The 27,701-nt window shown below is 46.3% G+C and overlaps 1 protein-coding gene across 1 annotated transcript in view; it reads left to right on the top strand.

Annotated features, from left to right (window-relative positions):
* The first annotated feature begins 1,433 nt into the window (after nucleotides 1–1,433).
* The window catches only part of PIWIL1 (piwi like RNA-mediated gene silencing 1), a 32,774-nt gene continuing 6,506 nt past the window's right edge, over nucleotides 1,434–27,701 (top strand). Inside the window, exons 1-18 of the mRNA XM_032846881.1 lie at nucleotides 1,434–1,470; nucleotides 5,129–5,214; nucleotides 5,690–5,801; nucleotides 10,508–10,633; nucleotides 11,142–11,356; nucleotides 11,702–11,823; nucleotides 11,962–12,042; nucleotides 12,697–12,894; nucleotides 13,527–13,638; nucleotides 19,503–19,629; nucleotides 19,796–19,913; nucleotides 20,421–20,535; nucleotides 21,600–21,787; nucleotides 22,163–22,235; nucleotides 23,798–23,998; nucleotides 24,112–24,215; nucleotides 24,911–24,981; nucleotides 25,093–25,246. Of these exons, the coding sequence (XP_032702772.1) occupies nucleotides 5,137–5,214; nucleotides 5,690–5,801; nucleotides 10,508–10,633; nucleotides 11,142–11,356; nucleotides 11,702–11,823; nucleotides 11,962–12,042; nucleotides 12,697–12,894; nucleotides 13,527–13,638; nucleotides 19,503–19,629; nucleotides 19,796–19,913; nucleotides 20,421–20,535; nucleotides 21,600–21,787; nucleotides 22,163–22,235; nucleotides 23,798–23,998; nucleotides 24,112–24,215; nucleotides 24,911–24,981; nucleotides 25,093–25,246 (2,195 nt within the window). The 5' untranslated portion in view covers nucleotides 1,434–1,470; nucleotides 5,129–5,136. The remainder of the gene's footprint in view (nucleotides 1,471–5,128; nucleotides 5,215–5,689; nucleotides 5,802–10,507; nucleotides 10,634–11,141; nucleotides 11,357–11,701; nucleotides 11,824–11,961; nucleotides 12,043–12,696; nucleotides 12,895–13,526; nucleotides 13,639–19,502; nucleotides 19,630–19,795; nucleotides 19,914–20,420; nucleotides 20,536–21,599; nucleotides 21,788–22,162; nucleotides 22,236–23,797; nucleotides 23,999–24,111; nucleotides 24,216–24,910; nucleotides 24,982–25,092; nucleotides 25,247–27,701) is intronic.

Consider the following 27,701-nt stretch of genomic DNA (forward strand, 5'->3'; position numbering starts at 1 on the left):
CTCCATCTGCTGGCAAGACCACAGAACATCTTTCTCACCAACATGTTAAATTCCTCTTAGAAAAGTGAAGGTTTGTATTGTTTTTTCCCAAACGGTGCCTTCTATTTTTATAAAGTGAAGCCATCCCCCCCACAGAAAAACTTATTGGGTGTCTCCCCTTTTCACATTAATCCTTTCTTTGTGTACGATGTCAAGATCACAGATCTTGCCTTACATTTCTCAAAATTTTCTCAGCATAAAAATCACCTGGTGACTCTTAAAATACTTGGCTCCCATTCCAAACCTCTTCAATCAGGATTACCTGGGAATGTGTTTTTCAGAAGTTTCCCCCTTCTCGGTTTTGACAATCAAGTGAGTGAGGTACACCCTGTAATCCAGCGGGCTCCCTCTGACCCACAGGGGAGAGAGCAGACTTGGGGAGATGGCTTGGGAAAACTTCTGCCCCACCCCACCACAAGCCCCCTGAATACATGCTTAAGCATTAATAAAATGTTTGCTGTATAAATGCAGCTTTAAGACAATCCCTCCAGATAACTTTTGCCACTGCCCCCCTACACTCCATCCTTAAGAAACCACTGAATCATTACTAGACTTCTCTAGCTACATAGAGTCCCATTCTCAGTCTGACAAAAAACTGCCCTATTTTATGATGTTTACAATAATTTCAATTGTGTTGGGTTTGCCCAACGATGAAATAAATTCTTATTGAAGGCATCTAATTCCGGGGCCTCGTATTCAGGCGGACCCCGGAGCAGCTGGGGCAGCGTCAGGAGCGATTGGTCAAGAGATGGGGAGTAGCTGGCCGGCGAACCGAACCTGTCGAGTCCCCGCGGAGGAGGCGCGGCCACCCGTGCTTTAACCCGCCCCACAGGTGACGATGCAGGTAAATGCAGATAAATACGGCGGATGACCACCGCCATACACGTCCACACGCGTGCACTCGGCAGTCTCTGCACACTTAAATGGGCAGGTGCACAGCCGCCCGGCGTTCACGCTCTGGAACGCGCTTTATTTTCTCGGGGGCAAAATTCGAATCTCATCTCTCGATTTGAGAAGCTAAATAGCCTCTCATCTGAAGGGGCCGCCCAAGGTTCAGTCCGCTGTTTTGCACCTGGTCTACTCTCACAGCTGACCCAGGCCGTGACCCTGGCTCCACGCGGCTCCCCTCGCTGCGAACGAGGCAGCGGTTCGCCTCATCCACCTGCAGTTACTCTCGGGGCGGGACCTGGGGCGGGGCTCCTGTGGCTCCGGCCCCGAAAACCGCCGTGCACGTGCACGTGCCAGCCTTTCGGGGCGCAGCGCGCGCACGTCCTCGCCGCGCCGTTAGCCGGCTGTCACGTGCGGGTGAGTTCGCCGCCAGACGCAGGTGTCCTTCCGCACAGCAAAGGAACGCCGTGCCCCTTCCGCCGGGGTCCGCGCCCCGCGACGGCCCACGAGTGGGAGGGAGCCACGGCTGATGGTGAAGTGACGGCGAGCGGCGCGGCTCCGCGGGTCCGAGGAGCGCCGGCTTGCTGGGTTGGGCATCGGGGCGCGAAGTCCCGGCGCGGAGGGATCTGGCGTGGGGTGACGGTTGGCAGCGCGGTAGCTGTTAGGGCGGCGGCGACGGCGGGGTGCTGAGGGGATCCGGGGTCGCGGCGGTCGGGACTGGTGCGTGAGTTTTCCTGCGACTGCAGGTGTGGGCCTGGTGAGGGGATACATAGGCGTGGGGGCGGCATGGCGTTGTTGAGGGTGGGAGGAGGCCTGAGGTGTGGGGGGCGTTCCCCGGCCCTGCGAGGGCATGGGGGGTCAGGGCGCGCTCTGGGACATTGCTGGGGTTTGGGGGGTTACTCTCTGGGTCACGAGTCATTCCTGGGCGCTGCTTGGGTTTGGGGGGCACTGCCTGGTTGGGGGGAGCGCTGTCTGGGTTTGGGGCATTCCTGGGTAGTACGAGGGTCGTGGGGGGCATTACCCGGTTTGGGGACCATTGTCTGGGTTGGGGGTGGTCTTTCCTGGACACTGTTCGGGGTCGCGGGCATTCGTGGGCACCGCCCGGCTGGGGGCCCACTGCGTGGGTCAGAGGGCGTTCCCCAGCGCTGCCCCTGGTGGGGAGAGGGGCACTGTCGGGGGGGGGGAGCCTGTCTGGCCGCCTCGTGGCTTCCGGTGTGCAGGGGCAGGTGCTGGGGCGGCGGGGCGGACCGCCGTTTGAGTGGGAGTCGTTCGCAGCCGCCTCCGACTCTTTCTCGAGGGGACCACGTAGTCTGTGGCCCACCGGGGTATCCCGAGATTGGAAGGGTGGAGCGGGGAGCCGCAGCCGCGCGGGACAGCCCTGCGCTCGGGCCGCGTACCCCACTTGTGAGCGGTTCCGTGGGAGCCCTGGGGGACGCGAGAGGCCGCTGGAGGCCGGCCACGATGAGCTCTGGGCTCGCTGGGTCGGGCGCGGGGACCTTGTCTGTCTGACCGGGGTCTCCGGCAGGTCCCAGGTGTTGATGGAGCGAGCGGAGGCTACCGCGAGGCGGCCGGGTACCAGGCTAGGCGCCAGGGCCCACCCGCGCTCGCAGGCTAGCGTGCAGGGGCGCGGGGGACGGAGGAGCCCCCGCGCGGCGTGGCGGCGGCTGTAAGGCGGGTGGAAGGGGGCAGGGCACGCTAGCGCGGGCCAAGCCGCGGGGCGGGGTGAGTCACCGAACCTCGGCGGCCCACGTGTGCAAGAAGAGCGGTCTCCCTCCGCACGCCGTCAGTGCGAGACCTGAGCGTGGGCGCCCCGGGCCCCGTGAGCAAGCTCGGTGTGTGGCTGTCCCCGGTTACGGGCAGCATCAGGGCGCAGAGGTTTCAGTGGCGTTGAAATTGGTTCTAGCGTCCCGGCCCCTCCGCCGGCCGTACTCTGCGGCGGACCTGGAAATTGCTGGGGCGGAGCCGGCTTGTGCAGGGGTGCGGATCTGCTGAGTCCACGCATGGGCTTCTCCTGTGCCACACAGCAGGAGGCCCGCCCCTGTTGGACAGTGTCGTTAGGCTTGTCTCTAGGAAGGTCCTCCTAGAACAAAACCTTGAGAAGCTGCGAACGCTGAGCAAAGTTGAGAACCTGACTCACAGCGGGGTGACCTTACATGTCGGTGATGTCGCAGGCCCTCGGTGTTTAGAACCTTGGGCGGTCTCAGCGCGGTGAAGGTGGAATCCGGCCCCTCCTGTTGGCTGCAAGGCCCTGCACGTTCTGGTGCAGCAGCTCCCCTTCCTTAGTGCCCTGCGGCCTCACACGGCGTCTTGCAGCTCCACACTTCGTGCTTCTCCGGAGCCTGGCGTCTGGTGCCTGCGGCCTCCTGGTCCTCTTGCATCTCGGTTTAAGTGGCGGCTTCGCACGAGGCCGGCTTCAGTATGTAAATGAGTTTCTGCTTGCTTTTCTGATAGGACGTTCTGCTTCGTTCGTTCATTAAACTCTTACAAAGTTGTGGTTACAATTTTATCTGCCTTTCCCACTGGGGCGAAGATGTGTTGAATGTTCACTGTGCACCAGGCACTCTAAAAGCCCTTCCTGCATGTTCTCACTTGAAACGCACGCTGGACCTGCGGGCTGGTTTATTAAGACTGTTTCACAAATGAAGACACGAATCTCAGGTTATGTCCCTTCTGTGAAGGAGTCGGATTTGGGCAGAGCAGCTCTGAGGTCTCCACCCTGTGAGACCTGATGATACGCTTTCTGCTCCGTGGTGGGGGTGAGGGGGTGCATCTGCTTTTATGCATGGTGATACCTCTGCTCTTAGTATGGGCCCTGGCTCCCAGCCACTTACACGGTGGTGGTAAGATGGAGAGCACTGTTGGGTCCGGAGGAGTACGAGCAACAGAGGAGGCATTGGGAGAGCAAGGACTCTGTCCTTTTTCTTTAGAGGCACATCAGATGGTCGTGCTACTCACCAAGAATGAAAATGTAGGGCATAAATGGTGTGCTGTAGAAGACGGTGGTTTGGGTGTGTTTAAGCTGCACATTGTGCTGTGGGATGACCCAAGAGTGTGCAGTGGATACGTGGAAGAGTTAGGGAAAGGGCCTGACCTCAAACATGCCATGTGGGCCCAGTTTCATAGATATATACCCACATGTGAAAAGAGCTGGTCACCAGCCTCCGACGTCTCTTAACAGTTTTCCCTAAGTTTGGTTGAGATAGTAATTCAGCAACAGGTGACTGTATTAAACAAGTCCTGCACCGTAGCCCTGCCACCCAGCATGTCCAGTCTACCATAAGCACTTATGTTCATTGAAGGTAGGGGACGTTGCCTTTAGCTCTGTTAGGAGAGGTGCGATGAACAGGTGCTGATTCAGAAACTTACTGTGGAGTCTTCAGTACATCTAAAGGAAATCAAAACCACACTGAGATACCGCCTTACACCAGTTAGAATGCCCAAAATTAACAAGACAAGAAACAATGTGTTGGAGAGGATGTGGAGAAAGGGGAGCCCTCTTACACTGTTGGTGGAAATCCAAGTTGTGCAGCAACTCTGGAAAACAGTGCGGAAGTTCCTCAGAAAGTTAAAAATAGAGCTTCCCTATGACCCTGCAATGGCACTACTGGGTGTTTACCCCAAAGATACAGATGTAGTTCAAAGAAGGGCCATCTGTACCCCAATGTTCATAGCAGCAATGGCCACAGTCACCAAACTGGAAAGAACCAAGATGCCCTTCAACGGACAAATGGATAAGGAAGATGTGATCCATATACACTATGGGGTATTATGCCTCCATCAGAAAGGATGAACACCCAACTTTTGTTGTATCAACATGGACGGGACTGGAGGAGATTATGCTGAGTGGAATAAGTCAAGCAGAGAGAGTCAATTATCACATGGTTTCACTTACTTGTGGAGCGTAAGGAATAAGATAGAGGACACTGGGAGATGGAGAGGAGAAGGGAGTTGGGGGAAATCGGACAAACCATGAGAGACTGTGGACTCTGAGAAACAAACTGAAGCTTTTGGAGGAGAGGGGGCGTGGGGGGTTAGGTGAGCCTGGTGGTGGGTATTGCATGGAGCGCTGGGTGTGGTGCATGAACAATGAATGTTGGAACACTAAAAAGAAAATAAAATGGGAAAAAAAGGGAACATTGCAGAAACAGTCAAATGTAATCGTGTATGTTGAGTGTTGTCTTTACAATTGTTTCCTCTCAAGGAAAAAAAATGACTGGGCGAGCCAGAGCGAGAGCCAGAGGACGGGCCCGTGGGCAGGAGACTGTGCAGCATGTGGGGGCCACTGCGGTGAGTGCTTGACCTTTCCCCTACAGAACATGTCCTTGAAAAACAAAACCTACATCTTTATCGGCTTAGGCTGTTGAAGATAAGTTTAAAAACTGTTCTGTGAAGGACGCAGGAGCTGAACAAGAATGATCCTGTTCTATTTCCTGAGCATTGGAAGAGCCGGTTCTTTAGTTAGTGACTTTTTTTTTAAAATTTTATTTATATCCAATTAATTATAGTGTAATATTCGTTTCAGAGGTAGAGTTCAGTGGTTGTTCAGCTGTGTATCACACCCAGCGCTCCTTCCATCCTGAGCCCACCTTAACGCCCATCAGCTAGTTAGTGATCCTTCTTGAAGAAGCTGCTTTATGGGCATACTTAGTTACTAACATAGACCAGTTTTGTTTGAACGTCTTAGACTTGCTGAAGACTTGTTTCCTCTGATCTGTGACCTTTTGACATGAAAAGAATGCTGTTTGTTTGCATATCGCCGTAGAGTCAGCAGCCTGGCTATATCCAGCCCAGGCCTCAGCAGCCAGCAGCGGAAGGGGAGTTAGTTGGCCGCGGACGACAGAGAGGAGCAGTGGGAGCAACAGCCAAGCCCCAAGGTGAAGGGAGAGTGAAAAGATCTCATGGGCATGTGTGTAGTAGTAGACATGAAGCGGTACCAGCATACGGAGTCATTATAAAAAGGGGCCCCTGCCGTCCTTCAGGAAGAACAGGCCCTCTCAGCTGTGTAGCCTGGACTTAGGAAGGTGCCACAGGATTTTTCTCCTTGGAAATGAAAAAAGCGTGTTCTTGCCAGGGCCCTGTGTTAGCTCTTGCAGAATGATTAAGTTCTGAACTAACCATCCATGTCCTGACTCATGAGTCATTGAGAACTTTTTGGCATCGTTAGTGATTTCCTCACAAGCTGAACTGCCTTTAACATGTGTAACTTTGGTCTCCTGGGGGTGGTTCTGGCTGGCCACGTTTCTCAGGTACAAAACCCAGGCCAAAGTTAGGACCGCCGATTGAGGTCAGAACACCAGTTCTGATTCCAAAAATTGTGTTTTTTCAGTACTTTGTTACAAACGTGAATTATTTAGATGCTTGATATAAGATTTATTTTACAGTTACATTTGGTTTTGATACAGGAAACACCCCTGTGCACACAGGGAATTAACGTAAGGACATGGCTTTCCAGCTAGGGTGGGCATGGGAAGTGTGCTTTTGGGGAAACTAGCGTGGAGGCAGCCGGCTAGCGAGAAGGCAGAGCTGCTTTCCTCCCTGTGCTACATTCCCTCCTTCTCCAAATCACAGCTAGTGACGTCAGTGAACAGTAGAGGGTGAACGAATCTAAGATTTTAGGGTGGTGTGAACTGCTGTGTCAACTACTGGGCAGCCTGGAAACTTCCTGAAACACGGAGCGTTCTTGGGAAACCACAATGTTTAACAAGCCAGGGAGAGAGTGGACAGGAAAATGAAGGGGCAGGGCCTTGAAACCTGCAGAGGCTGTTGAAAACATTGAGTCTTTGTAAAGACGCTTAAACCAAGTGAGCGCTTTTTACCTCTTTGTTCTGCACCATTTTATTTTTTTTTTTCTTTTTTTTTTTTTTTATAATTTTATTTTTTATAAACATATATATATATATATTTTTCCCCCAGGGGTACAGGTCTGTGAATCTCCACGTTTACAAACTTCACAGCACTCACCATAGCACATACCCTACCCAATGTCCATAACCCCCCCCCCAACCCCCCTCTGCCCAGCAACCCTCAGTTTGTTTTGTGAGATTAAGAGTCACTTATGGTTTGTCTCCCTCCCAATCCCAACTTGTTTCATTTACTCTTCTCCTACCACATTAACCCCCCATGTTGCATCTCCTCTCCCTCATATCAGGGAGATCATATGATAGTTGTCTTTCTCCGATTGACTTATTTCGCTAAGCATGATACCCTCTAGTTCCATCCATGTTGTCGCAAATGGCAAGATTTCATTTCTTTTGATGGCTGCATAGTATTCCATTGTATATATATACCACATCTTCTTTATCCATTCGTCTGTTGATGGACATCTAGGTTCTTTCCATAGTTTGGCTATTGTAGACATTGCTGCTATAAACATTCGGGTGCACGTGCCCCTTCGGATCACTACGTTTGTATCTTTAGGGTAAATACCCAGCAGTGCAATTGCTGGGTCATAGGGTAGTTCTATTTTTGCACCATTTTATTTTTTGCCATTTTACAAATGCTGACAGTGGAAAACTGCTGCTACTCCCTGTGGGCTTGTAGAGTTGTGCCAGCTTTGGGATGACCTCTTGTCACATGGAGCAGTTGTGATGGTACATTCACTAGCAGGTCCCCTCATGGGAACGCGGTTGTCTGTCAGTGGAAGGGTGCTGACTGTCCTACTCTGTACCCCACACTGCAAACACCTGACCAGGAAGTCAGCACTGCCCTATTGGTCGAGCACCCCATACCACTGCCCTACATCCTACGAAACCAAGTGTTATCTCTGTATCTTTAATGAATATGTGATTGTATAAATCTTTGCATAGACAAGTTTGAGGAAAAACATCAGTTAATAGTGCTACACTTGAAGAGTCAGAGGACGAGAGGGTCTTTCATTTATGTATCTAATTATCTGTTACTTTTTTGATGTAAGATACGTTATTTTTCAAGATGTCTGATGAGAATTCATTCATGGGCATTCATCTCTTTAATTTATAGGATTTTACCCAGTTTCTCCTCTAATCTCGATATCTGAGTTTCTGTGACACTTTCCCATCTCTAAAAAGCTAGTATCTAACTTTATATGTAAAGGTCACTGTGCAGATTAAATAATACTTGGAATAACAAATGCAAGGCCCTATTTCACAACTTTTCACGGCTGTTGTAAGCATTATATCTGAGAAGTATTTGTCATAAATGTTCAAGTATCTACTGAGTTTTAGAAATTGACAAGTTTAACAGATTTTCTGTGAATGAGACCTTGCCTAGGACTGTGGTTTGCATTCTCTAAGTGGGGCGTGGATACGTGGAGGGTTCTTAAACAGCAGTAGCAACATCAGACTTGTGTTTTTAATCACTCGAGCAACTACACAGAAAGGGAAGTTCTAGGCACACCTTGAAGTTACTGCAGTTCCAGTTCCAGACCACTGCAATAAAGCAGATCTTATAAAGCGAGTCAGATGAATTGTTTGGTTTCCCAGGGTTTATAAGAGTTGACACCGTACCATAGGCTGTTAAGTGTGCAGTAACATTACATCTAAACAGTGTACATACTGCTAAGAAATTGTAACCATTATTTAAGTTTTCACTAGTTGTAACTACTGACCAGAGATCACCATAACAAATATAATAACAAAAAAGTTTGAAATAGTGTGAGAATTACCAGAATGTGACACAAATGAAATGAGCAAATGTGGGAAAAATGGCACCAGTAGACTTGTTTACCACAGAGTTGCCACAAACTTTCAGTTGTAAGAACTGCAGTATCCGTGAAGCACAGTAAAGTGAGGTGTCCTTATAATTAGCAAGCTTTTCAATTTTGTTCACTCTAAAACCTGTCCTCTTTACAGATTGATGGTAAGCTTTGGCTAACTATAAAAGTTGTGTTGTATATAGAGAGGGAAACAGACTTCATTGTTTGTATTCAGAAACTTGCAGTCAAGTTTACATACCCAGAATTTAATTTTTTTTTAATTTTTTTTATTTGAGAGAGTGAGAGCATGAGAGGGAAGAAGGTCAGAGGGAGAAGCAGACTCGGAGCCAGGAGCCCAATGTGGGACTTGATCCTGGGACTCCGGGATCATGACCTGAGCCAAGGCAGTGGCATAACAAACTGAGCCATCCAGGTGCCCCAGAACTGAATTTTAAGACAAACTCAAAATTTTCAGGAAAACAGCTGCCGTGACCTGTTATTGTTACCAGCTTGGATTCGGTATGCCTGGCCTGCATTAGTATAGTTAATCAACCAAGACCAAGGCTACTTTAAATTGAAAGTCTCTGGGATAAAAATTTCAAGGGAAACAGAACAGTTATGTATTTAAAAGACTTTTAAATAGAGTCCCTGAATGTCCTGAAGTAAAAGAACCTACATATTTAGCAACACCTTTAAAGGGGTTTAAAAATTATATTTTCATGTAAAACTCAACATGTCCATGAAGTGCATCAGTTTTTCAGGTAAGGAAGTGGAAGCTCATGTTGGAATAAGTTGCTTCCAGAGTATATCAGGAACCAATATTTTGTTAAAGCACTGTTCCTTCTCTAACAAAAAAGTCCAGAAGTTGGCACTTCAAGGCTAGTCCTGGCATTTGTGGTAAGAAGAAAACTGGCCTTTTCAATCGTTTTGTTCTTTTGTCCTGACTTCTGTCATTAAGGCATATGTTTGGTGGTCACATCCAGATTCCAGGCAAGACTGGCAGGTCAAGGGTCCCAGAGAACATAGACACTGGCTGCTGACTCCCTTTCAAGGCACTTTCCCAGAGGTTGATCCAGTAATTTCGGATAAACCTCTTAGGCCATCCTTACCTGCAGGGAAGATGGAATTCTAGTCCATTAGGTATGACTCCCTAAAAAAATCCTCTTTTTAAAAAGAAGACTGAGGGTTTAGGGAGTCCACCAAAGTGTCTGGTACTCAAGGTATGGTCCCTATTAACTGAAAGCTGCATTTGTAACAGCAGATGACAAAGACCACGTTCATTCTTTGGCCCACACCGCACTGTTGATGAGATGCACTTCTGTATGATGTACGAATTGAAGGATTCAATAATTTTGGATATTATAATCACCTTTGGAAACCACATGAACTGCTAGCTAATCTGTCCCACTGGGCTATGTGTATGGTGGCCGTGGGGTACACATAGGACGATCCCATCTGTTCTTAAGGAAATTAGTGAGGAAATGACACTAGACATTTGTGCATTAAAACCTATGAATTACCAATTCCTGTAGTTATAAGTGCATCATAAAACTGTGAAGAATACTTCTGTTTAGGCTCTTAGGTTGTTATCAGAACTTGCAGTACAGAACTCTGATTTCCCAGCCACTAAGCATGCTCCTGAGTTCTTAATCCCAAGTCATTGTCTTAGTTTTGTTTTGTTTTTTTTACATGGATATATCTTACAGGGGACCAACCGAATTTACCTGGGGCAGTGGCAAAGGGTTTATAGAAGTCCTAGCTGAGGTGCCCTGGCCAACAGATACCTATGAAATTTCTCAACAGTATCTTAGCACCTCTGTAGCTTTTGGGGTCCATGTAGTACTTTGGGAATTAATGTCATCATTGTTTCATATTTCATGTGACATAGGATATCATTTTTTTTTTAAGAGCTCCAGATATCTGCTGGATTTCAGGAGTTATCATTAGGAGAGAGAGGAGGTCGTCGTAGAGACTTTCATGATCTTGGTGTGAATACAAGACAGAACCTGGACCATGTTAAAGAATCAAAAACAGGTGAGTTAATTATGATGTGTGCAGTTTCCTGGGATTACTTTTTTAGTACACAGAACACTGAATTGAAGCCCTTTATTTTACATATTTATTTGTATGGTGCAGTAGCAGGGAGGAAAAGCACATTTGGTCGGGATCCAGCTTTTCCAATTTCCCTCTCTCTTTTGGCTTTGATGAAATAGGTTGTCAGTGTCTTCAGCTGCACTGAAATGTTTTACTAAGTGTTACATAACGTTTTTCTTTTAAAACTTCTTGTCACGAGATTTGGTGGGTTCTGATGTAGATTACTTAGTCTGAGGAGGATTTATTCCTAAGCATATGCTTGTGGGAACTTACATGGGTAGGATAGTCGTACTCAAAGTCAGATGTCTGAGAAGTTCAGTGTCATATGCCATTCTTCGCCTTTTGTTACAGATCTGTGTCTGCTTTGTCACAGTAGGAAAGAGTAGGAAAGATTTCAGGGAAGAATGAACTTGTTATTTTGTTAATGAAACGTGACTCGTTCTTACAGGTTCTTCAGGCATTATAGTAAGGCTGAGCACTAATCATTTTCGATTGACGTCCCGTCCCCAGTGGGCCTTATATCAGTATCACATTGACTATAACCCACTGATGGAAGCCAGAAGACTCCGCTCAGCTCTTCTTTTTCAACATGAAGACTTAATTGGAAAGTGTCATGCTTTTGATGGAACAATACTATTTTTACCTAAAAGACTACAGCACAAGGTTATTTTAAAATGTTGGGTTGGGGAGAGGGTGATGAAGGATTTCCACCTCAAAAGCAGAACTGCCGCAATCCAGGGTAGCTTTTAGAGAAACTCCAGTGGTCCTCTGTCTCATAGAGTTTTAATGAACCCAGAGGGGCCTTTGGCATTATTGCATCATTTTCAAATCCACCTGAAAAACGTGATGACAATTATAATAAGGCCCATAACCACTCTTCTCAAAGTCATTCTTTCTTTAAAACTTTTCCATACTTTTCACTGTTGCCTTTTTAGCAGGAATTATGTGATTGGGATTATTAGTTTCTCTTAACAATTAAAAGTTTGGTTTTCCACTGCTCTGGCTCAGGTTACTGAAGTGTTTAGTCAGACGCGAAATGGAGAGCATGTGAGGATAACAATCACCTTAACAAATGAACTCCCACCTACGTCACCAACTTGTTTGCAGTTCTATAATATTATTTTCAGGAGGTATGTTGGTGTTTTCTTAACATTTTACTAAGAAAAACTGAAAACCTAGAGAAGAGTTGAAAGACCAGTGTGGTGAGTCCCTGTGCGTGGAGATACTTACCAGTATTTGCTCCTGTCTTCTGACCATTGAATTTCTAGGCTCTTGAAGATCATGAATTTACAGCAAATTGGACGGAATTACTATAACCCAAGTGACCCAATCGATATTCCAAATCATAGGTTTGTATGAAGTGGAACCTTTCTGTTCCTTAGGTATGATCACAGACTTTGAAAACGATGTTCTAATTTGAAATAATCAAATAATCAAATTTATTACTGGGGCTGTTAGTGGTACCCGTCATGTTAAGTAAATATTTAACTTGATTTGAATAATAAGAGACATCCTAGAACACTTGGATATAAAAACATCACGTGATACTCCTCTCTCACTAGGGAAGCATGAAGGGTTGTCCAACATTGTTTGTATTTGCTTTTGGGCAACAAAATTTATGAGCTAATGAAGATCGTTTCAGAAGTTCCTGTAGTGTATCCAAGCGTGACACACACAGTTTAGGGTTATTGTACTAATTATAGATGCTTTTGGTTAGACTGGCAACCTTTTCAAGTTTTACCAACATAAAAAATCATTTAATAAAGTTAGCATATTAATTCAAATGGAGCTTGAATTATTTTACTCTAAGACAACGTTCATTGTTGAGGATCTTAGAGGGATCTTTATCTGGACCCATGTAAAACCTAGAAATAACTAAATTTACTCAATTTGAGAATTTTGTACTTTAGATCTAGTTAATAAAGGAGAACACCACAATTTGATGTACACAGAACATGGCAGCGTTGTTCATAGGGTCCCTTCATTGCTCTCTTGTCTGACAGGTTGGTGATCTGGCCTGGCTTCACCACCTCTATCCTCCAGTATGAGAACAACATCATGCTTTGCACGGACGTCAGTCACAAAGTCCTTCGCAGCGAAACCGTGTTAGATTTCATGTTCAACCTATATCATCAAACGGAAGAACACAAATTTCAAGAACAAGTTTCTAAGGAGCTAATAGGTTTAATTGTTCTTACCAAGTAAGACGCTCTTTAAAATATGAAATAATAATTTTGCAAGTCTTAAGATCTGTAGCTTTCTAGTCCATCCTGTTAGAATGTAGGGTTTACATACATGGGAATAGCATGAAAACGGGGAAGAGGTGTTTTTGACCTTTCTCAAGATACAAGATGTCAGGGGGAGCATGTTCTTTTGAAAAGGACAAATATTTAATAACTTCTTTCCTTTTTAGTCTTCATTTTATTTTCTAGTACTTCACTCACTTCCCCACCCATCTAGCGTGGTCTTTACGAAGTTTTCCCTTTGTCTTCCTGTGACAGCATATATTACTAAGTGATTTGGAGGTTTACAGAGACTACATACTATCTATATCTAGCCTCTTCTTTTTTAATATATTTTATTTTATTTTTTTCAGTGTTCCAAGATTCACTGTTTATGTACCACACCCAGTGCTCCATGCAGTCCATGCCCTCCATAATACCCACCACCAGTCTCACCCAACCCCCCCACCCCTCTCCCCTCCAGAACCCTCCGTTTGTTTCTCAGAGTCCACAGTCTCTCATGCTTCATCTCCCCCTCCGATTTCCCCCAGTTCACTAATACTCTTTCTACAATTCTAATCAAAGACTAATAAATCCCAACCGTTGCACAGGTATAACAATAAAACCTACAGAGTAGATGATATTGACTGGGACCAGAATCCAAAGAGTACCTTTAAGAAAGCAGATGGTTCTGAAGTCAGTTTCTTAGAGTACTACAGGAAGGTAAGAGGATCACGTAGACTTTATCTTTTTCATGTCAATTGTTTAGGCCTTGGGAAAAATGTGAACTATCTTCAGTAGGATTTTCTTGTACACATGGAACAAGTTGCTTTGAAAGCTGTATACAAATATATTTATTAAGGCCATAATAACATAGTTTATATAAAGCTTGTTATCACATGAGAAGTGCTTGGTCCTGTTTCCTTTTTCCTAGTAAAATGAAAGATTGTTTTTGATTTTAAGCTTGTGGAGGACAAGCAAGGTAATTGGTAATGAACAATACAAGTATAGTGACCCATATCCTGTAATGAACACTTCTCTTTTAACTTCACGCAGGGATGGGGGTTAAAGGTGGGTAAATCCTCAGCATCAGTTGTGCTAAATCTGCATATAGGTTAACTCTTTTTTTACTTTGTATCTAAATTCAATTTAGCTAACATATACTATATTATTAGTTTCAAGGGTAGAATTTATTGATTCATCAGTTGTATATAACACCCAGTGCTCATTCCATCCCGTGCCCTCCTTAATGCCTATCACTCGGTTACCCATCTCCCCACCTGCCTCCCCTCAGTTTGTTTCCTATAGTTAAGAATCTCTTATAGTTTGTCTCCCTTTCTGATTTCATCTTATTTTATTTTTCTGCTTGTCATCTATGTTCATCTGTTTTGTTTCTTAAATTTCACGTGAGTGAAATCTTACAGTATTTGTCTCTGACTATCTCACTTAGCATAGCACCCTCTGGTTCTGTCCATGTCATTGCACATGGCGAGATTTCTTTCTTTTTGATGGCTGAGTAATACTCCATTGTGTGTGTGTGTGTGTGTGTGTGTGTGTGTGTGTGTACACACACACACACACACCACATCTTCTTTATCCATTCATCTGCCAATGGACATCTGGGCTCTTTCCACATTTAGGCTATTGTGGACATTGCTGCTATAAACATTGCCGTATACAGGTGCTCCTTTGGATCCCTACATTTGTATCTTTGGGATAAATACCCAGTAATGCAATTGCTGGGTCATAGGGTAGCTCTACTTTCAACTTTCTGAGGAACCTCCGTGCTGTTTTCCAGAGTGGTTGCCCCAGCTTTCATTCCCACCAACAGTGTAGGAGGGTTCCCCTTTCTCCCCTTTCTCGTCAACACCTGTTGTTTCCTGACTTGATAATATTAGCCATTCAGACCAGTGTGAGGTGGGAACTCATTGTGGTTCTGATTTGTATTTCCCTGATGCCAAGAGACGAGGAGCACTTTTTCACGTGTCTGTTAACCATTTGCATGTTCTCTTTGGAGAAATGTCTTCATGTTTTCTGCCCATTCCTTGACTGGATTATTTGTTCTTTGGGTGTTGAATTTGATAAGTTCTTTATAGATTTTGGATACTAGCCCTTTATCTGATACGTCATTTGCAAATATCTTCTCCCATTCTGTTGGGTGTCTTTTGGTTTTGTCAACTTTTTCCTTTGCTGTGCAAAAGCTTTTAATCTTGATGAAGTCCCAGTAGTTCATTTTTGCCCTGGCTGCCCTTGCCTTTAGCGATGTTTCTAGGAAGAAGTTGCTGCGGCTGGGGTCGAAGAGGTTGCTGCCTGTGTTCTCTAGGATTTTGATGGATTCCATTTAGGTCTTCCATCCATTTTGGGTCTGCTTTTGTGTGTGGTGGAAGTCAGTGGTCCAGTTTCATTCTTCTGCATGTGGCTGTCCAATTTCCCCAGCAACATTTATTGAAGAGACTGTCCCTTTTCCATTGGACATTCTTTCCTGCTTCGTCAGAGATTAGTTGACCACGGAGTTGAGGGTCCATTTCTGGGCTCTCTATTCTGTTCCATGGATCTATGTGTCTGTTTTTGTGCCAGTACCATGCTGTCTTGATGATGACAGCTTTGTAGTAGAGCTAGACATCTGGAATTGTGATGCCACTAGGTTTGGTTTTCTTTTTCGACATTCTTTTTGGCTATTTGGGGGTCTTTTCTGATTCCATACAAATTTTAGGATTATTTTTTAAAAGATTATTTATATTATTTATATTATTTGACAGAGATCACAGGTAGGCAGAGAGAGAGGGGGAAGTAGGTTCCCTGCTGAGAGGAGCTCAATCCCAGGACCCTGCGATGATGACCTAAGCCGAAGGCAGAGGATTAACCCACTGAGCCACCCAGGCACCCCATTGTGTGATTTTCTAATACTAGTTTTGTGCAGGCGGTTCTAGCTATTGGTGTGGTAATCCTTGAAAAAAGAGCCGAGGCAAATGGGAGCAAGAAAGACCCACTGCCACTGGAAGAAAGTACAGTGTTTACATCAGAACGCACACTAATGTCGTCACTCAGGGGTAAGCACATCTGCCCCCTGAATCCTTCGGAGCTTGTGTTCTGTGTGACGTGCTGTTACAAGTGCTGGAGGAGTAGTTCTAAAACATGAACCAGTTAAAATCTTAACGCTTATCTTTAAAGTGCTAAGATTTATTTCATGTTTTTCCCACATTTAGTACATTTCTTATTTCTAAAAAGCTGGATAAAGAATCTGTTATATGTTTGTGTCTTATGTCAGAATTACACATCAGACTGGTGACCTCGAAATGTCTTTTGTACTGGTTGCGTTCTATTGCCCGAGCTTCAGCTGCTCTGCTGGGAGTGAAAAGATCCGACGACAGCCCGGACGGAAATGGTTCTCTGAGAAACCACCGTAAGAGCTGCTCTTCTGGGCCACCTGCACGGCCCAGTTGGTGAAGCATCTGCCTTCGGCTCAGGTCATGATCTCCAGGTCCTGGGGTCGAGCCCCACGTTGGGCTCTCTGCTTAGCGGGGAGCCTGCTTCTCCCTTTCTCTGCCTGCTGCTCTGCCTTCTTAATGCTCACTTCACTTTCTGTCAAATAAAGAAATAAAATCTTTTTAAAAAGCTGCTCTTCTTTTGGGCAAAATGAAAATAGGTCAGGGGCCATCTCAGCTTCATTTACCCTCTTAACTCCTTGGGGACCCCAGTCATATTTAACCTAGATTCCTTCTGGGTGTGGGAGTTACTGTGAGAAATGAGCATTTTCCTGTGGTTTCCTGATCACTGTCGGGATAGGAACAGTTGGTATATATTAACAGCGGTTACAAAGGAGGCGCCTGTGGAAAGTTTGGTTTCCACCTGAGGCCAGGCCAGGGGAGGGTCTCCTTCTCTGACTAGTAGTGAGTCTTAAACACCAGCTTACTCCTCTCCAAGTGGCCTACTTGTTGACATACTTGCAAATTCTGCCTGGAACTCCCAGTTTCTCCATAGTAACTTGTTAGGTGATCTCCAGGCTCGTCTGTGCTATCACAGTTCTCAGATTTCTAGCTCTAGCCCAGACATGGGTAAGCCTGCTTGTTCTCAATAACTGCACATCTCAAGACCCCTTCCGTGTGACCAACGCTGAACACGTTCTGGCCCCTGTGCCTTGCTCTGATCAGCACAGAGACTGTAACTTCCACAGGGCCAGAGGGTTCGGGGTTTATGCCCACCCCCCCAAGTGCCTAGGAAGGCACTCAGGCATCTGAGTGAACAAATGCGTAACAGGTAGCTAAAACCTCGGGCCTGCGGGCCTCTTCTCACTGTGCAGCGCTGCTGGTGGCCTCGCCTTCTGAAATGCCTCCGACCGCTGCCTCTGGGTGGCCGCCCTGCCCATTCTGTGCAGGCCCCATGCCCATTCTGCTGGTCTCCGTTTGCATTTCTCCTGCTTTCCGATCCATTTTCAGATGTTACTCTTCTCCCCACAGTACTGGTGTGCATTGGTGTGTGTCCAGTGAGACCCTAAGTGATGTAGCCCCTGCCTGCGTGTTGATGCTTTCATCTCCTCGCTCTTCCTAGCCATCTCCTCTGACCCCAGGCTCTTTCCGCCTGGGACACTAACATGCCTGACTCATGATCTTAGCCTTAGTCTCAGCGCAGATGATTTCCGCCAGAAGCCTTGTCTCACAGCCAGGACCGACTGGGCATCTTTTGTCCACAGTCCGTCAGAGTGGCGTGCGGTTGAGATGTTTCTAAGAATCACGGCATTCTCGGGACTTCCTAGGACGGGTGCAGTTTTCATGATAAGCGATGGCTTGGATGTTCTATGTTAAAAATCCTATTTAAGCAGCACTCAGAGTGGAAGAGAGAAGGGCCTTTAAAAGGGAGGATCATGGTCAGTTTTTGTAAAAGAAAAGTTTTGGCAGTAATGTTAAATGCATTAAGTAGTCGTAGTAGGTTTTTAGACCTACTACCTAAACTTTAGTAGGTTTTTAGATGTAAGGGAAGATGTTAAAAGAACATCTGCCCTTAGGGATCCCCTAAGAATATCGGAAGGGGATCCCAAAGTTGTACAACAAGGAACCATGCACTGAAGGCCCGTTGGTGGATTGGGCGGATGTAGGAACGTGTCTGACTCCACTTCCACACACCTACTCGTGTGTGCACCTAGTAAGTGATGTGCAAGGGAGGGGGTGGTCAGTGGGTGGCCGCCAGTAAAGAAGGTGATGTGATGAAATATGTCGTGTAGGCATAGGGTGCAAGAGTCAGATAAGAGGTGCTTGAAATTTCCTTCCCCAAATAGGAAAATGAACTTTTCCCCTGAGTGCTTGGTAGGGAGTTCTGTATAGGACAAAGTCAGAACAGACTGGAATTCCTGGTCTCTTAGTTGCTAAGGGTAGGTGGCCTGGACCTTGGCATAGGATGGGACTAAGGAACAGGAAGTACTTCTTCCTCTGTTGGTGAAGGGCTGTCATGATGCTCAGCCTCTGCATGCTGAAGGTGGATGTGTGGCTCTCTGAACATAAGAAGAGAAGGCACAGGAGGTGCTGGGGAAGAGGGTCTCGAGAACATGGGGCCAGAAACAAGTGGAGATGACACAAGGAAGCCTGTCCCATTCGGGGGCTGCAGACCCAAGGCCCGCGAGCCATCTTAGGTGCGTGTGAACTCACCAAAGCTCACAGTTTTGCTTTTCTTTTTTTACCAGTTGTGAAAACGTGCCTTAGGGATTGCATGTGGGGAATCTTAAGACCGCTGAATTGAGGGGCGCTTGGATGGCTCAGTCCGTTAAGCATCTTAGGGCATCATCTCGAGGTCCAGGGAGTGAGCCCCATGTGGGGCTGCCCGCTCAGCTGGGAGTCTGCTCTCCCTCCGACCCTCGCCACTCATGCTTGCTCACTCTCAAGTAACATCGTTTTGTTGGTGTCTGTTTTATCTTGTTCAGTTAGCCAGGATACAGTATGTGATTAGGTTTTGATGGAGTGTTCAGTGATTCCTTAGTTGCGTGTAACACCCAGTGCTCATCACCACACGTGCCCTCCTTAATGCCTGTCACCCAGCTGCCCAATCTCCCCACTCCCTCCCTTCTGTAACTTCCAGTTTGTTTCCCTGAGTCCAGAGTCTCTCATAGTTTGTCAGATCTTTTAAACAAAAAGATTACTGAATTGAAATTCAACTTCTACCTTCTGTAAAAACTTTTCCTAATTAAAAATATTCTCTGGCATGCAAACTTCTTCCTTCATATGTCAAGGCTTGTTTCCTACGTCACTTCTCACTGTAATAAGTAGTAGTTTTGGAGGAATTCTGTCATGAGGACCCAGAGATACACAGGCTTTTGTTTCTAAACCAAAAAAAAATCACAAAGTGAACTGTGAGTAAAACTCAGAAAGATGGTCAAGGACAGTGAGGCTGTACGTTAAGAGGAAAGATGAGGTACTCAGTAACACCTATAAATCACAAGCTATCCTGGAAGGATTAAAGATGAGCTTTTTAAGCTTTACTTGGATAGTGATACCAGCTGTGCTATTGGCATCAATTCTCGACTTAAATCCTTTTTTTGGTCCACTGAACTATTATTAAAGGCATTTGCATGCACAGTGATACTTTCTTTCCGTAACTAGCAATACAACCAAGAAATCACCGACTTGAAGCAGCCTGTTCTGGTCAGTCAGCCGAAGAGAAGGCGAGGCCCTGGCGGCACCTTGCCAGGCCCTGCGATGCTCATTCCAGAACTCTGCTATCTCACAGGTACCGCTGTGTGGGCTGCCTTCCCTGCCTCTTGTAGGAGCCCCGCCACCCCTGGGAAAGCCCTTCCCGCTGCTTCGGCTCCTTATGCTTCACCACCCTGTACCTCAGACACTGAGACGTGATCCGTGTTTGTCTAATTGGACGCCTTTCGGTACTTTACTTGAAGGGCTAACTGATAAGATGCGTAATGACTTTAACGTGATGAAAGACTTAGCCGTTCACACAAGACTGACTCCTGAACAAAGGCAGCGTGAAGTCGGAAGGCTCATTGATTATATCCATAAGTAAGTCCTCTGTATCCCACTGGGGCATGGGTCCAGTTTGCTGTTATTTTCTGTGGGTTGGGGGAGTGAGAGAAAGTCATTTTGTTTTCCTTTTGTATTTGTGGTATTTGGGTGGGTTCTTTGTGTTTCTAGGTGACCCTGCACTTTGTCGGGGAATACTAACCACTGTAGCCCGTGGCCTTTTCTAATTCTTCTATTAGTGAAAGGCAGTAAAGCAGAAGGTGAAATGTTCTGGACAAATTTACTTTCTCTCTTTGTTATAACATTGAGGGTTTACTTTGAAGAGAAGGTAGTTTGGGCATCCGAATTGTAATTTAAAGGCTGTCCTGAAGGGACACAGGGACACGAGGGAGAAATGGAGAGCCCGTCTGTTTTCCTGGCGTTCTCTCCAGGCTTTCAGTCCTGAGAGAAATAGGAAAACATACTGTAGGTTAGCCTGGATCTCTGCGTCTGATTTTGCTGTGTTTGCTTTATGCTGAGTGGTCTGTAAATATGTTAAATTTACAGAGATGATAATGTTCAGAGGGAGCTTCGAGACTGGGGTTTGAGCTTTGACTCCAACTTACTGTCCTTCTCAGGAAGAATTTTGCAAGCAGAAAAGATTCACCAAGGTGGAAAAACAGTAAGGCACTTCTTCAGTTGTCGGTCGCATCAGGTTTGGGTCTGGTTCAGTTAAGCTGAAAAACCCTGTTACATGGCGGCCTGCGTTCCTCACCTCCTCTCCTCTCCTCCCACCTCCACTCCCTGTCAGCTCCGGGGAGCGAGGAGGTGGCCATGGGGGGTCCACCGGGGAGACTTCACTAAAGGCTGGCCTAGCATGTTGCTCATGGCAGAATTACTTAAGGTAGAGAAGAATTTTGAGTGAGTGGGTTGGTATTTTGTCTGCCACTGAGGTGATCTTTTCTACAGAAAACTTTCAATTTATTTGACTTCATTTTTGCCCGGACCATTTGTTGGTAGGGATATATGTATTAAATATCGTGAGGCCTTTTATGCTTTCCTCTCAGAAAAGGAAAGCGAGTATTGCCAAAGTATTTTTGTGTCTTGGAAGCAGGGCAAGGGCCAGAACTTTAACGTCCTTTCATAGACGACTGCCCTCTGCCTTCTCCATGTAGGAAAGACACCCTGGCCGTGTAGTTAGTGTTTCACCTGTAGGTGTGGTCATTGTCCCCATGGAAATGGTCAGCGTAGACACCCCTGTGCTGCGGGCGTGGGATGTGGGGACACGGGAGCGACGCTGGGGTTTCCTCTGTGGGGCCGCACCCCATGTTACAGTGCTTCGACTTGCTGAGCTTTCTGCCTTGCTCGCTTGCAGCGCTGACACCCTGTCGAGCTGCTTACCTTCCCAAGCCATGTGCTTTGTCTTTATCACAAGGAATGTAACGCCTGTCCCTGTCATGTCTCAGAAGATGGAGGAGGGCCCAGGAAGCACCGGGGGCGGGGAGGGCCTGCTCCCGAGGCTGAGGCACTTGCGTGGCAGGGAGCCGGCCGCGGCGGGGTCCCATCCTCCTCGGACACACTTCTGCACCATTCTCCCCCAGCAGGGCATTTCATCTGTCCCTAGAGTCCCGACGGAGGCGTAGTCCCTCAAGGGTCAGAATGCCATGGGAAACTGGGTACAGACTTGTTGGCTTTGTCACTGAGAACAGACAGCGGAATTCACAGTGTCTCTGAACTTTCTTCTAGTTCGATTACAATCCACAATTTGCAGATTGGTCAAAAGAAACGAGAGGTGCACCATTAATTAGTGTTAAGCCGCTAGATAACTGGCTGTTGATCTATACTCGAAGAAATTATGAAGCAGCCAATTCACTGATACAAAATCTATTTAAAGTTACACCAGCCATGGGCATACAAATGAAAAAAGCAATAATGTAAGTTTATCAAATCATTTCTACTCTGAACGTTGATTAATAGTCGTTTGGAGGGTGTGGGAACACAAAAGTGATAAAAATGTTAAACACGGTAACTAGGTTATACTAGTTTAAAGGTCTGATAAAGCGCGTGTCATGGGGATGCAGAAATGTGTTTTTAGTCACTGGAGAATGGGGGAGAGCCGGTGGCACGGTTTCTCACATTCTTGCTGCCATCTGCGTTGGAAACAACCTTCTGCCTACATGGCTGCCTTGTTTTTATTTTACGTTTATACAGGAGTGTTTCATATGTGATAGTCTGTAGGGCATTTGTTTTATGTATGGTACATCTTTCATTACTTTTTCTGAATGTCGGATAATGAATTTCCATTCTAGGATTGAAGTGGATGATCGAACCGAAGCCTATTTGAGAGTCTTACAGCAGAAGGTGACCTCAGATACCCAGATGGCAAGTAGCTAACTGACACATAGGCACTTGTTCTCAGATGACTTTTTTAAAAACTGTCTTTATAAATCTTAGAATTTGAGTTTGGAATGTTTTAATTCGGTTTACAAACTGGCCACGGAATATGTATTTTACCTGCGTGAACTCTGGCTGGAGCCGTGTGTTTGGGAGCTTGTTATTTGCCCTGCAGCTGGTGAGGAAGGGCTGGGGGGACAAAGCCATCGGAAATTTATTTGGATTCAAAGGCTTCAATTCCAGGAAATTTCGTGGAGAATGGGCACAAAAGTAAAAGTTAGTACTTAGTTGTTCAGCACGCAGCTAAGTGTGGCAGAGACAGATGTAGTGGTAAACAGCATATGTATGTGGCTTTAAACCGAAGAAGCAAATTGGCTTCAGCTAATCCGTTCCCTTTCTGGCCCTTCATCTCTTACTTAAATGCTACAGGTAGAGCACGATTCCATTGTCTGCAGTGGTAAAGATGCCTAGGACGGCCAAGTGATTTTGTTGGGGGCCAGGGAAAGGACGGGAGAGTCTGGGAGTATAAACTGGAGAACACAGCAGTGAGTCAAAGAGTTGGATTCAGCTGTAAACACAGACTCGGACTGGGCAGGAACTGGTGGTTTTATTTGCACCGAGATCTGACCGACACATGCCCTGCGAGCTGGAGGTGTGTGGTGACCCTTCGATACACGTGTGAGTTGCAGAGTGACTATCACAGCAGGCTAGTTGCCTCGCTGCCTCACATGATCACAAGTTGATTTTTTTGTACCAAGAACATTTCAGCTCTAGTCTTCAGCATCTCTCACGTCCACACCTCAGCATCGTTGACTGTGCTTGCCACGCTCTACGGTAGACCCCCAGTCTACTGTACAGTTCACAACTGGAAGTTTGTGTCTTTGACTAACATCTTCCCCTTTCCGGTAGGATGTGTTCGGATTAGGCGCTCTGTGTGGTCCCCAGAATTGTCCGTGGACCTCCTAGGAAATTTCATAGTGTGATCATAGTGTGGTTCTCAGGCCAGAGCTTTTAAGTTTAAAAGCCAAGGGGTGCCCGGGTGGCTCATTGGCGAAGCATCTGCCTTTGGCTCAGGTCATGATCCTGGGATCGAGCCCTGCGTTGGGCTCTGTGCTCAGCAGGAAGCCTGTGTCTCCCTGTCCCACTTCCCCTGCTTGTGTTCCCTCTCTTGCTGTCTTTGTCAAATAAATAAATCTTAAAAAAGAAAAAAAGTTTAAAAGCCATGATTCTAGGTAGATCGTCAGTAAATGAGAACCGTGAGCGTGGTTTTGTTCTGTTTCCCATCTGTGAGTTATCGCCGGCTGGTGCTGGAACGTATTTAAGTTCTCGTGGTGTTCACTTGTGAGTCCGTGGCTTCACGTGGCCTCCTTCCTTGTGTCGTCGTTTATCCCGAGGGGGTGGGATGAGCAGCACGCGGCAGTGAGCATGCGTGTTAGCTCCGCGCGCAGACGCTGGCGTTTACGCCCAGGGGCAGGTGTGGTTCCCGTTCTCCTCCTTGAACTTCAGCCGCTTCCCGATTCTCCATAACGAGAACATTCTTTTGGTTTCAGGTTGTTTGTCTGTTGTCGAGTAATCGGAAAGACAAATATGACGCTATTAAAAAATACTTGTGCACAGATTGCCCTACCCCGAGTCAGTGCGTGGTGGCCCGGACTCTCGGCAAGCAGCAGACAGTCATGGCCATTGCCACCAAGATCGCCCTGCAGATGAACTGCAAGATGGGTGGAGAGCTCTGGAGGGTTGACATGCCTGTAAGTTTGAGTTACCTGGTACATGAGATTTCATTATTTGAGAAAAAATGGATTTACTTTCTAAAAACTGCTGGTACTCTGTTGTATCTAAAACTACAGTATTTTTCTTAAAGCTAAAGCTGGCGATGATAGTCGGCATTGACTGTTACCATGACACCACAGCTGGACGGAGGTCGATTGCCGGATTTGTCGCAAGTATCAACGAGGGGATGACCCGGTGAGCGCAGGGCTGGGCGGTGGAGCGCGGGCAGTGGACGGGAGCAGGTGGGAGTGCAGGGCCCGTGCTCTGGGGGTCTGTGAGGCGTGAGGTGCGGGCTGAATTCCTCCTTTCTTTACGAAGTCAGGGAAGTAAGGGAAGTTAGCGACCCTGCTGTTTTTGACATTGCTCACTGGCCCTTAATCTGCAGTAATCTACAGTAATCAGATTACGTTTCAGCCTATTTTCTGATTATTTCTGTTTGGGGGAGGGTGTCTCTCATTAAATGCGACCATCTCTGAAACGTCTTTAATAATTTTTTTTTGACTGCTGACATGTCCTTTAAAGTTTTTGTGTTGATTTTCTTTTGGAAAATCCACTTCAGTTTATCCAGTCACTTGTGTTTCAACGTGGTGAGTTACTTTTCAGTGCTTTTCTTAGAACTAAGACTACGAACTATCTCTGGGTATTACAGTTTAAATTTTATCTTGTCTTCAGCAAGGGAATTGTAGTGTTGATTTATAGTAAAAGAAAGCCTGGTTTGTGGTGGTATGAGTATCTAGTCCTGTCTAGATTTTACAAAGTATCGGAGGTGTTAGCGGGTATCCTAGAAAGGGTTAAGCGTTACGAGCTGCTGAGGAAAGCGAATGCGGCGCTTCCGAAGGAGCAGCTCGTAGACCGCGCCGTTCCCGCCTCGTCCTGGTCTCTCTGAACAGCTGGTTCTCGCGCTGTGTGTTTCAAGATCGAGGACAAGAACTTGTCGATGGGCTCAAAGTCTGCTTACAAGGTTAGTGCCCTGTCGTGTTGCTGTCCTGGTCTTTGTGTCACTGAAATTCTGGGCAGAATTGCAGCGTCTGTATTCTGTTAACTGCTTTAACCCTTTGCTGGCGGCTTCCAGCGGCCCTGCGGGCTTGGAACAGCTGCAACGAACACATGCCCAGTCGGATCGTCGTGTACCGGGACGGCGTGGGCGACGGGCAGCTGCAGACGCTGGTCAGCTATGAAGTGCCCCAGTTTCTGGACTGCCTCAGATCTGTTGGCAGAGGTTACAAGTAAGCATGCAAACTGTAAAGCATTTTCTCTTTGTACCTTTTTATCTTTGAAATTAGTGTTCCCAGATGCAAAGGTAAGTGCGAACCTAACGTCAAGGATGCGGTGGGGTTTGAGGGTGTGGAAGGGGGGGGCTGGGCATGAGGAGTGGGCACGTAGAGGGTCCCTCCCTAGAGGGAAGGAGAGACAAATGACACTTTTGCCAGTTCTCTGCCTGCCCCCTTTCTCTCCTGAAGCCTTGATGTGTGGGGATCGAAGAATTCCAGTACATCTATAGGCATCCACGGAATTGTTTAATGGAATAAAATCCGAACAGTCTTAATTTACTCTTTCTCAGTTTCCTTATACAGTGAATACCTGTTTGATTTCTTTGTGAACTTGACTGGTACTTGATCTCGGTAAGATGGTTGATGTGTGTTTAGTGTCCCAGGAGATGTTACTTTTCTCCTTTTGGATGGTGTGTACATGTGAGGGCAGTATGCTTGCCCTGAAACCCATGCTGGGGTCCGCTCCCCCTCCACTCCTCCATGCCTCCTCGTCCCCATCAGGCAGTGGCACTGCATACCCACTCCAGACTGCTGTTTCAGGAAGTTCTGTCTTGTGCTCTATCAGATTGTGAGCAAGCGGAGCTCGGGGACTGTTGTATTCAGAGTTTATTAGTGTAACATAAAGATGCGTAAATCCGATTTTAAGGGTACTCAGGAAAGCTGAGAGTCGTGTTTGGGCTTGCACATGCATACTGCAACACTGGTTATTTTTGTCAGACCTCTTTAGCCAGCATTTGGTATTGTAGAAATGAGGGATTTTGAAATCCACTGACTAACCATGTATCTGGGCTGAGTGTGATTTATAGGGCCTGTGGGGCAGGCATTAAGGGCTTGCTGCTTATTTTTAGCTGAATTGGAGGACACTTCCAAGTCTTCTGTGACCAGATTCTAAATGCTGATTCTGCACTTTTAAATAATTGATATATTGATGTTTATTTAAATTAATTTATTTAAATTCATTTAATATACAGTGTATTTACAAGTTTTAGAGGTAGAATTTAGTGATTCATCAATTGCATACAACACTCAGTGCTCATTACATCACATGTCCTCCTTTATAATGGCCACCCCCCCCAGTTACCCCAGCCCCCCTCTCCTCTAGCACCCATTTCCTAGAGTTGAGTCTCTTGTGGTTTGCTTCCTTTTTTATTTTCATCTTATTTTATTTTTCCCTCCCTTGCTCCATGCTCCTGTTTTGCTTCTCAAATTCCACATATGAGTGAAATCGTATGATAATTGTTTTCCTCTTATTGACTTATTTTGCTTAGCATAATACCTTCTAGTTCCATTCACACTATTACAAATGGCAAGATTTCATTTTTTTTAAGATTTTATTTATTTGTCAGAGAGAGAGCACTGGCAGGCAGAGAGAGAAGCAGGCTTCTCGTAGAGCAGGGAGCCTGATGCGGGGCTCGATCCCAGGACCCTAAGATCATGACCTGAGCCAAAGACCGATTCTTCACCGACTGAGCCACTCAGGTGTCCCAAGATTTCATTATTTGATGGCTGAGTAATATTCCATTGTACATATACACCACATCTTCTTTATCCATTCATCTGCTGATGGATATCTGGGCTCTTTCCACAGTTTGGCTGTTGTGGCCATTGCTGCTATAAACATTGGGATATAGGTGCTCCTTCGGATCCCTGTGTTTGTATCTTTGGGATAAGTACCCAGTAATGCAGTTGCTGAGTCATAGGGTAGTTCTACTTTCAACTTTCTGAGAAACCTCCACACTGGTTTCCAGAGTGGCTGCACCAGCTTGTGTTCCCACCAACAGTGTAGGAGGGCTCCCCTTTCTCCCCGTCCTCGTCAACACCTTTTGTTTCCTGACTTGTTAATTTTAGCCATTCTGACTGGTGTGAGGTGGGAACTCATTGTGGTTCTGATTTGTATTTCCCTGATGCCAAGAGACGTGGAGCACTTTTTCATGTGTCTGTTGGCCATTTGCATGTCCTCTTGGGAGAAGTGTCTTCATGTTTTCTGCCCATTCCTTGACTGGATTATTTGTTCTTTGGGTGTTGAGTTTGATAAGTTCTTTATAGATTTTGGATACTAGCCCTTTATCTGATACGTCATTTGCAAATATCTCCTCCCATTCTGTTGGTTGTCTTTTGGTTTTGTCAACTTTTTCCTTTGCTGTGCAAAAGCTTTTAATCTTGATGAAGTCCCAGTAGTTCATTTTTGCCCTGGCTGCCCTTGCCTTTAGCGATGTTTCTAGGAAGAAGTTGCTGCGGCTGGGGTCGAAGAGGTTGCTGCCTGTGTTCTCTAGGATTTTGATGGATTCCATTTAGGTCTTCCATCCATTTTGGGTCTGCTTTTGTGTGTGGTGGAAGTCAGTGGTCCAGTTTCATTCTTCTGCATGTGGCTGTCCAATTTCCCCAGCAACATTTATTGAAGAGACTGTCC

Source organism: Lontra canadensis, unplaced genomic scaffold (genome assembly GCF_010015895.1).
Source record: "Lontra canadensis isolate GAN:19392208 unplaced genomic scaffold, GSC_riverotter_1.0 scaffold182, whole genome shotgun sequence".
Lineage (NCBI taxonomy): Eukaryota > Metazoa > Chordata > Mammalia > Carnivora > Mustelidae > Lontra > Lontra canadensis.